Source organism: Mycena indigotica, assembly GCF_014461135.1.
Source record: "Mycena indigotica strain 171206Taipei chromosome Unknown Mind.scaff0008, whole genome shotgun sequence".
NCBI lineage: Eukaryota > Fungi > Basidiomycota > Agaricomycetes > Agaricales > Mycenaceae > Mycena > Mycena indigotica.
In genome coordinates, this window is record NW_023503007.1 from 4,346,084 (window position 1) to 4,361,078 (window position 14,995).

A 14,995-nucleotide genomic window follows, 5' to 3' on the forward strand; every position below is an offset into this window, starting at 1 on the left:
CTAATGAAACGACAGTGTGCCAAGGCAGACGACCCATATTCAACCCGCTGCGCGCGTTGCGTGAAGAAGAACATCTACTGCGACCTCACTCCTCGCTCTTCTCCCAACACATCTCCGATGCCATCTTATCGCTATACGCCGTATGCTTACCCGCCTGCCCTCCCTCTGCCCTGGACATATGCTTCTTCTCCCCCAGCGTTGCCCTACACCGGCCCACCGCCAGTCTACAGCCGTCCGCGCTATTCAAACGGGGTCCCATATCCCAGCCTCGCGTTGGCCGACAAGCCAGATCGGCCCGGATGGGCCGGCAGTGATTCCTTGAGCCCCGAAGCGCTTCTTTGCTCGCGAATTACATCATTGGAGTCCGATCTACCTTATTACACTCACTACGCGCCGTCCATCCCGCGAATCTCCGGCCGTCGAGCCTTCTTCCGCTGGGACTCAGAATCGAACTCTGTCCAAGAGCTGGACTGTGACGTGGGTAATGACGAAGGAGCTTCCATGCGCATTCCGAATATTAGTCTCGACCATATCGACGAGGACGCCGCCACGACATAGACCTTCCCCGACCCTGAACCGTTCATGAACAAGCTTTGCTGAAACTACTAATCGGGCTCTTCAGACGCCCAAGTGTGGGGGAGTCGTTCCCCTGTGTATACTTATGTGCTACGTGAGGTAGGTCACGGTTCATAAAAATATCGGCATATGTAGCTCACATTGCATAGAAATCATATATATCTCCTCCTGGGGTGACGTTTGGTGGGAAACTAGGCGAAAGAATTGCTCGTATCATCCTTGTTTGAATCTGTATCTATATCTATACTCTGTACCCTATCGCCGCAATGACTGACAACCTAAATAAAACCATCTGTCATTCACAAGTAGTTGTCATACTTTGCTTTAGTAACCAGCGATGAAGGCGGACCAAAACTAAGTACTCGCATACAAACACAGCTTAGTGGCGGATAGAAAACCAAGCATCCAGGGCATGATCAGTCATTGCTCCTTGTTGTCTCCCACATCGCACGTTGTGAATGCTTTCTCGCTAGGCAAAGCCTTAACTGACGGTCCTCACATAGTGGCAATTTTGGCACATCTTCAAAGGAAAATCAACACCTTCCTTCACCGTAATATTCCTGCTACAATCAATATGGGTATGCACATTGAATTTGATGAGAAAGTTGATGGAAAATTACGCTTTTTAGATCCGCTAGAACCTGAGGAAAACCTCTACACCAAGTCAGAAAACGAAGAGGCTTGTTCAAATCTATGGTCTATCTATATCAGCACAGCAGAAAGATATGACAAGGCATTAGTGGAGATGTGGAGAGCAGATATGGAGGGAATGCTAATTTTTGTCTGTGGTCATTTACTTGATATCTCTGGCTTACATTTTATAGTCTGGGCTTTTCTCCGCAAGTGTCACAGCTTTCATTATTGAGAGCTATCACAGCCTGTAGCCCAGTGGCACTGAGACAAGTCTCAGAACCCTTTCCCAGATTTTAGCTCTGCAGATGAATAAACAGATAGAGGACAAAATGCTTTTTCCAGAATTACAAGGCCCTAAATATGCCACCCTCATCTGCAATGCTTTCTGGTTCATCAGCCTTTGCCTCAGCCTAACTTGTGCACTTCTGTCAACCTTGGTAGAGCAGTGGGCAAGAGAGGTTCTCCACAAGAGCAGTTCTCATCCATCACCTGCTCGGCATGCTAGGATTTTGTCCTACCTCAACTCTGGGCTGCAAAGATTTTCAATGCACACAATTGTAGACATGATTCCCTTGCTACTACATGCTGCACTATTCTTGTTTCTTGCAGGACTAGTGGCATTCCTTCTTCCTGTCAACTTACTTATCATGGGGCTAGTTGCAGGAATGCTAGGCCTGTTTATTATCATCTATTTACTGCTGAGTGTTCTACCATTGGTTTCTTTGGATAGTCCCTTCAGTACTCCTATATCTGTTTTGTTATGGTCCATAGGTCAAAAAGCTTTAAAATCAGCTTTCAATATTATGCAACCAAGAACTTTCACAGATGCAATCCAGGAAAAGGCAATGGAACAGACAGGCAAAAGGGACCAGGATGCCATATATTGGACACTACAAACAATTACAGATGATGAACAATTTACTCCATTTGCAGAAGCTGTCAGTGAAGCGGCTTGGGGGTCTCAAGGTGCTAGAATGGAAAATATCAATTTGTTTAACAGGGTTTTGGGTGACTTTCATAATCCTAGTCCTTTGGTAACTCGGTTATGTAATCTATTACTTGGGACACAGGCAATGCAGGTTGATGACCCTCTCTGTATCAAGCGTCGCATGGCTAGCATGAAGGCATTGTGGACACTGTGTGTAATCCCTGATGCCTGGACCCGTCGGTTAGACATGACTTCAATTGAAGAGATGGTGCTTTTTGATAGGCTTGAAGTTCAGCCCAGGTTCCAGATAGCATTAGCTTTGGCTTTAAGATGGCATAGCCATATGAGGGCCTTCTATCTGTTTAAGCAAGTGCAAAAGTTTATTATTGAGTGCAAGTCTACAGGAGGCAGACCTACTATAGATTCATTAAGCCAAATATACCAAATTCTAGGGCATATTGAATCTGCAGATTTCTTCTTTGCACCACAGGTTGCAAGTTTAGATAGCTGGAATCAGTTACAGGCTTTCAGTAATAGCCTTATCAATTCTTCTGAAATTGACCTAAGCACAATCAATGGTGTATCCAATGAAATCTCTGCTCTTCTTAGCTCAAGTGAATGGAGATTACAGAGAGCTTATATTGTTGGACAATGCCTAGAAAGAGCTGTATTCCATTTCTCCAACTCTGTTCTTCCCTCTGAGATTTTAGCAACATGTGAAACCATATTAGGTTATAGTGATCCAGCCCCTGATCCTAATGCAAAGCTACTCAGTTGCTGGATAGATCTTGAATTCCTCTTCTCCAAATCATCTCCAGCTGCAGAGGATCCAAGACATCCCATTGATGATTTTGCTCGTGTGGCATTTCAACTTCTTCCTTTTCTTCAAGTACATGATCATCAACCTCATCTTGTATATCTAGCAGCACGAGGAAATATTCAAGCTATTCGTTATGCAATTGAACATTGTAGCCTTCCAGTCTTGGCAAGTTTTCTAGATGGATTCCTACAAAAACATAATACAGAGTCTATACATATGTTAGAGTCTCAGAGAGCTGTTACAGCAGCTACAAGAATTGCTGATTCAATTATTTTCAATTCTCAAGCTATATTATTCCTTGAAGATCTCCATACCCGGCTTAGGTTAGCAAATATTGTCATGCCCGCAGAAATTGAGGCTATTCGATATTTACGATGGTTGAACATACTGTCAAAGGAGTGTCGTGATATGCAAGTTCATATTCCAGCTGCCTTGGGGGCAACACGAGTACGCTTACAAGAAATATGTCGACATGAAGTTCTGCAACCTAGATGTCCACTCTTCCTTCCTGCTGGATTTGATCCTGCCATTGTACGGCTGTCAATCAGGGCAGAGATTTTTGATGCATATCTTCAGTTTATGCAAGAGTATTTTAAAAGTTGTGTAGAGGACTCTTGGTGCCATATCCGTGTTTTTGAATATCGATTCTGGCTTTCAGATGACTGCTGGTATACTGTGGAAAAAGAGGTGGAGCAGAAATTTTTCCAAACTGTACTGGATTTTCATATAATATTGTTGGGACATCAAGATCAAAGTGGGGTTTCATCACCATTAGTACATCTTGCTACCCAGTTATGGTCATCCAACCTTTTCTGGCAAGATCAAGGACCAGATACCAATGCTACAGGGATTGTTTCTACACTTAAGAATATCAGTTTTCCTGCATTGAGCCTGATGTTACAAGCCCTTGACTATTTCCATCTAATTGCAGGGTCTGGGCCATATACAACAAGGTCTCGGGCTTTAAAGGCAGAGATTATGAATATTTTCCAGCCATTAGGTCCCCTTTGAAGGCTCTACTCTTCTATGATGTTCTATGTGATTGTAAGCAAAGCAAGGAAAATCGCCACTTGAACATTCTTGTTAACTCTTATTCTACACTGGTGTATTTTACTTGATTCAAATATCAAAATTGGTGTGATCTTTAGCATGAAATTTGAATTTAATTCTTTTCCAATCAAGAAGTTCTTGAGCTGAGAGGTACTCAGAAATATGTTGCAAATGGATTACCGACTCACTGGGCTGTTTCCATAATTTTTCCCTGTGAAAAGTTAGATAAAAAAAATTGGAAATTTTTCAGCAAGTTTTTTCTAAGTGGAAATTTGAACTTTTTTTAGCAACTGTTGACTGAAAAATATCAGAGAAAGAAAATTAAGGTTTGTTACCAAATGATTACCAAGAAACATATCTGAGTATATATGGAAAAACTAGAACAATAATTTATAAGTTTTTGTTATCAAGAAAAAATGTTGAAAAAAGATTCAAGGTGTTTTTCAACTTTCTTACTAGTCAAATGTTTCAGACTTTTGCAAAAAATGGAAAATGGTCAGGGTAGAGCACAGGTCAGGGTCAACCCGCAGGGTTGCAGGGTAAAATCTGCCAAAGTCAGGGTCAGGGTACACCAATTTCTGAACCCAGTCAAACCCGGACCCTCTCAGGGTCAACCCAGAGGGTCTAATGAGCCATTATAATTCAACAATTCACCATCCAAGCATGATTTTTGTGAGTTTTTCAGACATAAAAAAAAAAATCACATGTCACACATGTAACATGTGACTTGACATAGTAGTAGACCATATTGAATATACTTAAGATCTTGAGAAATCAGCTACATATACTATACCTGACCTAATATCATATGGCCAAACATATATTATGTTTAAATTATTGTTTTAAATTCTGCTTCCATGTCTGCAGTCCATAGGTCAACCCAGACCCGGTTGAACCCATACCCGGAAGTGTTAGGGATTATCAGGGTCAGGGGCAGCCTTCTGAGACCCAGACCCAGACCCATGCTCAACCCTAATAATGGTTCTAAGGAAAAAACTTCAAGTTTGTGACAGGAAGAAATTGTGGAAACAGCCCAGTGTAAGGGCAACCCCAGGGGATTCATGGTATTTTCAGTATTATATTCATTTGGAATTGGGAATGGAAATGCCAGAGCCTCAGTTTGAAGTCTCTAGATATATAGAAGTCATCTACCTCATATGTTTCAGCTACCAGATATGGCTTTTTATACGACTAAAATAGCAACTACGGTGATTGTATAATATGATGGTGATCAAATGCCATAATTTATATTCATAATAATCTTGAGAACCTTCCCAACAGTACTTAAATCATGTATTTCCATCAAGTAGTCATGAAGATAAGGGCTTATCAATTATACATCAACTAGTGATTGGTGAGTGCTGACACAACTGCCACTATTAATGCAACTGGTTCATATAGTCAAAATATGTAACTTTGATTTGTGACAATCTGTAACATTCTTGAATGATTGTATTCTCAGTATTCTCACTGGGCAAAAATTACACCTGTTAATCCCACATATCCCTTGTAGTTAGAATGTACGCTACAGTGCACTGTGAGTTCTAACTAGAAAGGTTTCTGTAAATGGCCCAATGCTGCAATAAATAGAGTTTAAAGTTGCAATAAATGTAATAATTCTGGGGCTTAAGACTTGAATGCCAAGTTGGCAACCTATGCTGTAATATTCATTATAAATATTAAGCTAACAGATCATTGATGCTTGCCAAAAAGGGTGATTTCAGTTGAAAGGACTACTGTAGCATTTTATTCAATTCGGCGGTCACGCGTCACACTGGCCTTAAAATGCTGAAATTTTTTCGGCGGTCACACTCGACAGCCCAGATGCCGAATTCCCTCGGCTGATTTACTATTTTTTGGGTGGCGCGGCCCTGCGGGCCGCACCGTAATCTGCCCAAAATTTTCGGCGGTCACACTTGAAGCCGCTGGACGCCGAAAATTTCATTTCGGCGCCGATGTCACACCAATTTCGAGCGCCGAATTGAATAAAATGCTACAGTATACATCATTGAAAGTCACCAAAAAAGGAAATGCTTGGTAAGTAACTAGGAGATATGATACTGTTATATAACATGTTACTATATTTGTTATGTTATGTCATATTGATCATACTTGTTTTATGATATGCCATTACACAGTGTCATATGAGGTTACAACTGTGACACATCTCTTAAAAAGGAAATTTTCACCATTTGTCAGGAAAATCAAAGTTGTGTATTTTAACGATACAAACAACTTTCATTAAGTAACCCATGGTGGCAGCTCAATAAATGTGTGAGTACTAACCTATCACTAGCTCATATATAACTGATGATAGGCCTGTGAGAGGGTGGGCTATCCAAGCACATAGGCCTGAAAGTATATATATATATATATATAAAGTATGGGGGTTGTGAACTATAGAAATTAGAGTGTATACACTATATTTTCAGTGTCTTTAAAGGCTCAAATCTTTCATATACAAAAAGTTTTTTCTTGTAATTACCCCCTGGGGACCCTACCCTTGTGCCTGATAAGAATCTTGAAGCCCTTGATCTGAATCATATGTAGACATCAAACATAATGGAAATGCTAGAATGATATGAGCCTAACCCATTCCATATGTTTGTAGATGAATCAGTCATAATGATCTTAAACCCATTCCATATGATGATAATTAATTCCAGCTCGCACATTCCAACTGTGCTGTACATGGCTTCAAAAAATCTGACAGACACCATAACTACATGAGGAGCTGGAAATCTTCCCAGATTGATTGTCCCGCCGCCGCGATCGCGCTCTGCGGACTGGGCGTCCCCGAGTGTGGGTCAGCACCCCAGTCGATGCCAGGCTGCATGCCCCCCATATTGGATCCGGCCCACGGCCAGGGCCAGACTGCTCCGCCCTGTGCCATCCCCGAGCCCAGGCCGAAGTTCAAGTCAAGGTCAAACAACATCGTGTTTGGGTCCGCAATAGCAGTGGTGTCCAACATGGTCGCGGCGTCGAAATCTGGGAGTATGGGTGCATGCATTTGCTGCACATCGAAGCCAAGGTCTCCATGGCCATATGCAGGATCGAGCGTCACACTAGCGCTCGGCGCCGCGCGAGTTGGTATCGGGGGAGCGACTGTTCCTGGAGTTTGGGTATACCGTGTTTCTATTTCCGCACCGTCCCGTGAGGAAGGCTGGGCCAGGCTGGCAGTGCTCTTGTCCCCCTGTTTTCGCGCTACCAGAGGCTTCACCCGATCGCGGAGCAGATGCTGCAATATGCCGCCCATCAGATTCGCGGTGTTGAATGTTCGCCCCATTTCAAATAAGTATCCCACACATCGCTCTGCCGCGCCGAGGGCCGCACTCAGCACGCCTTGCGCGACACGAGCGCGGGACGTCGATGCGGCGTCAGCGGCGAGGAGTAGGTGAATCGTTCCCGTCGCAAATACCATTTGCGCCTTCGTCGAGTATTGAGGAGAAGAACTGATATAGGGGATTTGTACGAACCAATGGGATGTTGGAGAACCGCAGTCCGTGCAGCTCGCGCCATGTGTTAAAAAGCTCCATGCTGTTATCTGCTGCGCGTTTACAAAGCTTTTGGGATAGGATACGACTTAGTTCTCGACTTGAACGAAGACCAGGGAAGATACCTTGATATGATCGACCTCGGGATCGGAACCGTGTACCGACCTCGCCGTCTGGTGGAAGAACGGCCTGTGAAGGAGAATGAAGCACCACCAGTAGGCAGCGTGCACCATGAGCTTGTGCGGAGTAGGTCGTTCTCGTGATGTAAGTTGCAGGAAGGGAGGGAGTGCCTCCTTCCAGCTGTACAGCTGGATACTAACACGAGTGAGCTGACTCCGGTAAATAATAACGCAATGCATACTCAATGTCAGTTACTTGCTTGTCGGCCACTCGCGAGGCCCGGCCAATATGATTCCTTTCTCTGATTTTCAGTTACCCTTTATCCTAGAATAATCACGACTTACACCACATCCATTACTTTCACCATGACGAGCAACAAATCGCACGCCGCTGCGTGCGTCTTCGCAAGTGCATTCGGCTGTGGCGCTCCTCTATTTCCACTTTCCGCGTGAGCGTAAGTCCACGGAATATCATCATATCCCTCGAAAATCACGCTCTTGCGGAGGTGTTGAGGGGTAGGCGGCGCGGGGAGGGAGAGGCTCCGGCCGACATATGTAGACCAGCACACATCCTGTGCGAACATTGACCAGTACATCCAGTTGCGGTCCAAGAGGTCAGTGGACGAGATCCGCCCCGAGCGGACTGCGGAAGACGCATCGATGTTCAGTCCCAGTGCCTCTGCGATACGGGTGCTCATGCCTGCGTACACTAAGTGACGAAGGCTGAGTGGGATGGAAATACTCACCCCAGTACATGTAAGCAAGCATAACCTCCCCATGTCCCGAATGGAAACTGCCGAGGATGGCGAGCGCATTGACGACGGTAACATTCGGACGCATAACCTCCGCCTCGATAAAGCCCTTCGCATGGGCCGCGAGCGTTCGCCGGGCATCGATATTACTGACTTCTGGTGTTGATGAATACGCGGAACCTAGCGCTAATAACGCGTTGTGCAGCATTGGGGAGTAGTGCGGTGTCTTCGCTTGTGTAGAGCCTGAATGCATGAGATAGCGGTGCATATCGCGGAGGAAAAGTGCCGGAACGACCCTCATGCACCAGCAGGTGAAGTATTTGAAGACATGGTCCAGGATTCTAGGCGGGGGGGCTTCGGGACAAAGACAATGGTATGGGCAAGATGGACGCACCGGTCATGTTCCCGCCTGTCGAATACGATATCGGATGGTAGATGTCGAGTCCAATCGCACGCCAAATCGGCTTGGGACTCGGCAACACCGTCCAGCAGCAGCGTATAGCTACCAGAGTCGGAACTTAAGTGATCCCTGGTAACAAGGGAAGTTGTAGATGGCACGGCCCGGGGCTGGGAGAAACGGAAGGGCGTGGTGTTGCCGAGGGATAGTAAGTCTCGTTCATCCAACTACGGGGCGGGTTTGAGTATGATAACCACAGGCTGCTGAAGACACACCTTGAGTCGCTCAGTTGGCATACACAGCTCCTGTGTAATGTCCCCATCACTCGACTGTCCACCGTCAGACTCATCGTCGACCTGTGGCCGGAGTTGAATGTGGTTCTGCGCGTTTTCCCCGTCGTTATTCTGACAATGACAGCCCGCCAGCCGTTGCTCCAACAGTTGCGAATAGGATTCTAACGCGTCTACTCGCTTCCGCAAGGCCTCAAAGTGGGCTTCGCTCCGCGGTTTGCGGACAGGCTCTTTAAGCCAAGCACACTGAGGGAGGTCAGTTAAGCAGTCCATGCCAATACCATAACGCACTTCTGCCTTGCGGCTCGACGCGATGCACGGTCCACAGATGGGCTTCAGACCATCGCATTTGATCTTCCTAGGCCGCGTGTAAGCCAAAGGCAACGAAAGTCAGCGAACCTGACTTTACGCGACACACGTCGCAGGCCTGGTGGGCGTAGCGTGCGCGGAGGCCGGTGCCTTTGGGCATGGGTGGTGGATGGAGGGAAGCCGGTTATCGAGCGGCGGATGGGCGGTGGAGAGCTGGAGCCGTTCTACTTGGGGTAGCCATTTTTCGCGTGATGGTGAAGAAGCAGTGCCACGTCATGATTACCGTCACGTCATTTCCGTCACGTAAGCACTTTTTTCTTTCCTCTGCCCATAACCGCCGTTGGGTGCACCCTAAGCATTTAGACTGGACTTATGGTCGGTTCCTATTCAATTAATAGCCACCCCCTGACAAGAACATTCCATAGAGGCGGTCCGAGCAGCTGACCAGAGAAGACGTCACACTGGTCTACTTTCAGCCGGCTCTTTCCCAATGACCGCCACCACCATGAAGGCGTACCCGCTGCCCACCCTTGACGCCCTCAACGTGGACCCCGCATCTATTCTCGACACCACTGACGCTAACGCTATCGCCAGCGCCTGGCTCTTGGCCTTCTCCACCGCGCTTTCAGTTGACGGCTACGGGCCGGAGCACGTAGTCGATAGCCTGTTCATCGCGGGCTCGCACTGGCGCGACATGCTCGCGCTCACGTGGGACTTCCGCTCGTTCCATGGCGCCGACTCTATTCGCACGTTCCTCCGCGACCGACTCCCCATCGCAGCAATCGATACGAAGAGCATCAAATTCACGCCAGGCAGCGCCGCCCTGCTGCGCCCCTATCCCGACATCGCGTGGATCAACGCTATGTTCTCCTTCCAGACTGCCACCGGGCTTTGCTCCGGCGTATTCCGGCTTGTCCCGACCTCTAGCGGAGAGTGGCGCGCACATTGTATGTACACCAACCTCGACGGCCTAAAAGGCCACCCAGAGCAAATTGGGGCCCTGCGCAATCCATCCCCCAATCACGGCAAATGGGTTTCGGACCGGGCGGCGGCACTCAAGTCATACGATACACAAGACCCTGTCGTGCTCATCATCGGAGGAGGGCATAGTGGACTGGATTTGGCAGCACGACTGAAGTATCTTGGCGTCAGGACCTTGATCATTGAGCGGAACGGGAGGATTGGGGATAATTGGCGCAACCGATATGAAGCTCTCTGTCTCCATGACCCTGTCTGGTATGACCATATGCCCTACCATCCGTGCGTGGCCTAGCTCTCCATGTCCCTCACCCGTTCAAGTTCTCACCATACTCAGATTCCCTTCTACCTGGCCAGTTTACTCTCCTGCCAAAAAGGTACACAGACTGGTGCTTTGATAATTATATTGACTGTTTGTAGTTGGGAAACTGGCTCGAGAACTACGCCGAATCGCTCGAGCTTGACGTGTGGACCTCTGCGACCGTCGCCAGTGCGCGACCCAACGAGTCTACCTCATCATGGCAAGTGATCGTCTCTCGGCCGAATAAAGCCGACCGCACGTTTACCGTCAAGCATGTCGTCTTCGCGACTGGCCTCGGTGCGGGTGAGGGAAATATGCCTCAATACCCCGGGATGGTGTGTATCGTTTCCGAGTCGCATTAAGTATTTGCTTACTAAAACCTCGAAGGACACTTTCAACGGGCAAATCCTCCATTCTCTGCAACACAAACGTGCGTTGGACCATGCAGGGAAGAAAGTTGTCGTCGTTGGAGCGTGTACTGCAGGTATTTCACCTCTCCACAAATCCCTTTTGTTACTGAATATGTGGCAGCGCACGATATCGCGAGTGACTATTACTACAACGGCGTTGGTACGATCGTTCTGATTCCCTTCTGCCGGCTCGTGAATATTCTGTGCAGACATTACCATGTACCAACGCTCCTCGACCTACGTCTTTTCAACTAAACACGGCTGGGACCGCATCATGCGCCCGGTCTATTGGGAGGGTGGCCCACCTTCGGATGTCGCAGACCGGCTAAATGCGAGCTTCCCTCATTGGATGGCGGTGGACCTGAACCGCCGTCTGGTGAAGGTCATTGCGGAGGACGACAAGTGTGTTGGCTCGTTTCCTTTTCACCTGTATCTCATGATTGGCAGAGAGACACTTGACGGCCTGCGCAAGATCGGGTTCAACCTCAACAACGGCGTGCTTGACGCGGGGTTCTCGCTTTCGGCGTGGAACCGCGCCGGTGGCTACTACATCGGTGGATTTTCTTCTCTTCTACGTTACCTTGAACTGATCAAGACACGCAGATGTCGGCGCATCCCAGCTCCTCATCGACGGCAAGATCAAGCTGAAGAGCAATTGTGGCGAGATCTCTGCGTTCACGCCGGGCGGGCTTAAATTCGCAGACGGGAGCGAATTGGCTGCTGACGTGGTTGTATTCGCTACAGGGTGCGTCGGCTTTGCAGCGCTTCCGCCGAGACCGCTGAACTGGGACATAGATTGGGGGACGCTCGCAATGGCGTGCGCAAACTCTGCGGCGATGCCGTCGCGGACAAGTGCAAACCCATCTGGGGACTCGATGCCGAGGGTGAGCTGAGCGGCGTCTGGCGCGACATGGGCGTGCGCGGGCTCTGGTATATGACCGGTGCGTGCTTGCAGTCGTGACGCTTTTGCTGATGCAATCCCAGGCAACTTGGCGCTGTCCCGGTTCCACTCCAAGCACGTCGCCCTGCGTAAGTTCTGTGTTTGACGCGGGATCATGCTGATATGGATGTCGGACAGAGATCAAGGCGATGGAGGAGGGTGGTGTGGGATGGGACGCGGTACAGTTTGTGAAACCAGATGTATAAGTGAAAGGTCGCACAGAAGAGAATCTATCAAGGGATAGATCACAAGTTTTACTCAGCTTCTACTTTGAATTGAAATTTAAGCAAATGGATGGAGAAACTTCTACTCTCCTCTTACACCGCAAAGTCGAAAATTTCTTTCCCAACAGAAAGGCGAATTCACACTGGGGTTTCTGCTACAAAATAGGCCTGAAGTAAGATTAATCTATGATAAATAATGGACAAAAAAATGGATATTTTCACAACTTGGAACAATAATAAATAAATCTCCAGGAAGATAAATGTGATTTGTAAAGAATGGGGCATATATTAAGTGATCAGATTGGAATGAACTCAGAGCCAATATCAGCTGACAATTTTGTGGCAATGTTTTGCAAGAAATAAATGTACCAAATATGTTACAAGATATAAGACCATATATATCAAAAATCCTGGCCAGCACCAAAGTATACCTAATATATCAGAAATAAGTGACAAATTGCCATTATATATGACAAATTGGGTAATAATAATGTAACACTATTTATTGATAAATATTTGGGCTTGGATGATGTGCACTTATTGTTTACAAAACATGGTCTGGAATGAGTCTGCTCATGAAAGGTCATTTAAAATATGGCCTTTCTGCATGTCTTTCTGTCTACTAAAAAAGGTGACCTTTTTGAGCAAATGGATAGCTCCTTTACTAGCTCCCTGGAAATTCCCCCCCTTTCAAACTTCCTTTTGGGCCCCACAAAGAACTCATTTCAATGACGCAGAAAGGTGCACAGCAAGATGTTCTTTATTTCTGTGTTTTGCGGTTGCACAAAGATGTTTTTTCTTTTTGCAAGAAATCCAAAAGGAAAGTGCTGCTTTTGCTGCACGTTTCCAACTTAGCAAAAGATAAACTTTTTGTAAAAACAGAAAGAGCAAGAGAAATAGTATATTTATTTCCTACCCTAGGGTACACCTTAGGGTGTAACAGTATATCCTGAAGCTCAGCTCATGTTACCCCTCTTCAAATAAATTCAAGGAGTCCAGGAACTACTGTTTGGTGCCTTTGGTGGTAGGCCTGTTGGGCGCTTAATTGGTGAATGTAGTGTCAGCAAAGTGTCAGACTTATAATTTCTTTTTTGGAAGGATGTCACACATGTCACATATGGTAATATCACAGACTTATCATTAATACGGGAATTTTGTTAGACCATAAGGTATCCATTTCCAAATCATATGTCATTACTAAATAAGCTTATAGCTATACAAAACACAGCCATTTAACCCCAAGTCAATAATACAATTACTTAGACCCTAGACTTAACTCAGAAGCCTTTACATGAAGTACTTAGATACTGTCAGGGGAACCTTTACTTCGGCCCACTTCGGACCTTCCAAGTGCATCTGAGGCGCACTCAGACACTCTGACCCACCCCGACCCTCATCCTTGGCCTCCGTCGCCCGCACAATCACCAATCCATCAAGACCCTCCCAACAATCACCTTGGGACAGAGCCTGCAATCCTGCTCAGGCCTTCTGCGCTCTACATTGGCAGTTACAGATGAGTTGGTGCCATGGCAGGTGGACCCTTAGAGTTTTTTCTCTTTGGATCCTCCCCTGCTAGGCTTTCATCAGAGTCTCCAGGGTTGCCCTTACAGATACTAAAGTATGGAAATTATTCATTCTATTATAGAATGGTTATTCATTTTTATAGAAGTTGCACAATTCCATGCGGCTTGTCAGCTCCTGTAAGGGCAACCCCGGAGGCCTGAGATCAAGGTCCTAGCAGGGGAGGATCCAAAGAGAAGAAACTCTAAGGGTCCGCCTGCTAGGTAGCTAACTATATACTGCTTGTCCGTAGCTGCTGCTGTCAGGCACAGAAGGCTTGGCAGGCAAGGTCCCAGGACGACTGTTGTTGGGAGGGCGTTGACAGATCGGTGATTGTACGGGCAAGATGGAGGGCCAGACTGGAGCCCCCAATCGGAATCGGACACATCTCCGAGGGGCCGAAAGGGGGGATTCCCCTGACATCACCCCCCCCCCCTCTTTGAATACGGCGTCCCAACGCATAGACCGGAACGAAATTGTGTCGAAGGTTGCAGAGGCGATGTGCCGTGGTTTGCCAGGGTACTTACGATAGAACTCTGTGATCTTCTCTGGGGCAAAGACACGGTCGAAGCGGACCCACTGGTTGTGTGATGCGTCATAGCCTTTCCATCTGACGAAGTAGTTCAGCCGTTTATACCTCACCCTTGCGTCCAAGATTTCCTCTACTTTCCACTCCGGGACTCCGTCCTCGAGGTCCGGAGGGGGCTGGTTGTAGCCGGGGCGTCTATCGAAGGGGTCGTCTTGGGCGAGCTCAAGCTTGACGACAGGGAAGACTGGGTGGAGCTTTGAGTAGTGCAGAGGGAGGTCAAGCTTGTAGGCACCTTTGCTGATCTCCGCGACTATTTTGAATGGTCCGAAGCGGCGGTGGGAGAACTTTTCTGAGGGGCGAGTCGTCCTGATGTCAGAGGCTGTCAGGGGAAACCCTGATGCCGTCACTTGATCCCATCAAGCGCCGCGTCTCCGCTCACGTCTCCGCGTCTCCACTCGCGTCTCCGTGTCTCCACCCGAGTCTCTGTATTCCTGCACCCTGACGCTCCTCCTCCACTTCTCCCACCACATCCCGCATCCAGTGGTCCCCAACCTCCAACTCCCATGGCCACCCCTTTCTGGGAGTCTCTCCGGAGTCACCATCAGGGATCACTAATGCCATCGGAGACCTCTCCAGATGTGGACGCACCACTTTCCTCTGAGACCTTGAGCCTATGGCCTTATAG

General features: G+C 47.5%; 1 protein-coding gene across 1 annotated transcript; it reads right to left on the reverse strand.

Moving 5' to 3' along the window:
- Positions 1–6,729: 6,729 nt before the first annotated feature.
- On the reverse strand, positions 6,730–9,528 carry MIND_00981100 (Zn(2)-C6 fungal-type domain-containing protein; the record flags this gene model as incomplete). The annotated part of the gene is made up of 10 exons (XM_037366421.1): positions 6,730–7,434; positions 7,484–7,570; positions 7,627–7,816; positions 7,863–7,916; positions 7,966–8,320; positions 8,367–8,713; positions 8,767–8,996; positions 9,045–9,305; positions 9,351–9,417; positions 9,464–9,528. 10 exons carry the CDS (start codon positions 9,526–9,528, stop codon positions 6,730–6,732), a joined length of 2,361 nt encoding a protein of 786 aa, XP_037217833.1.
- Between the last annotated feature and the right edge of the window lie 5,467 nt (positions 9,529–14,995).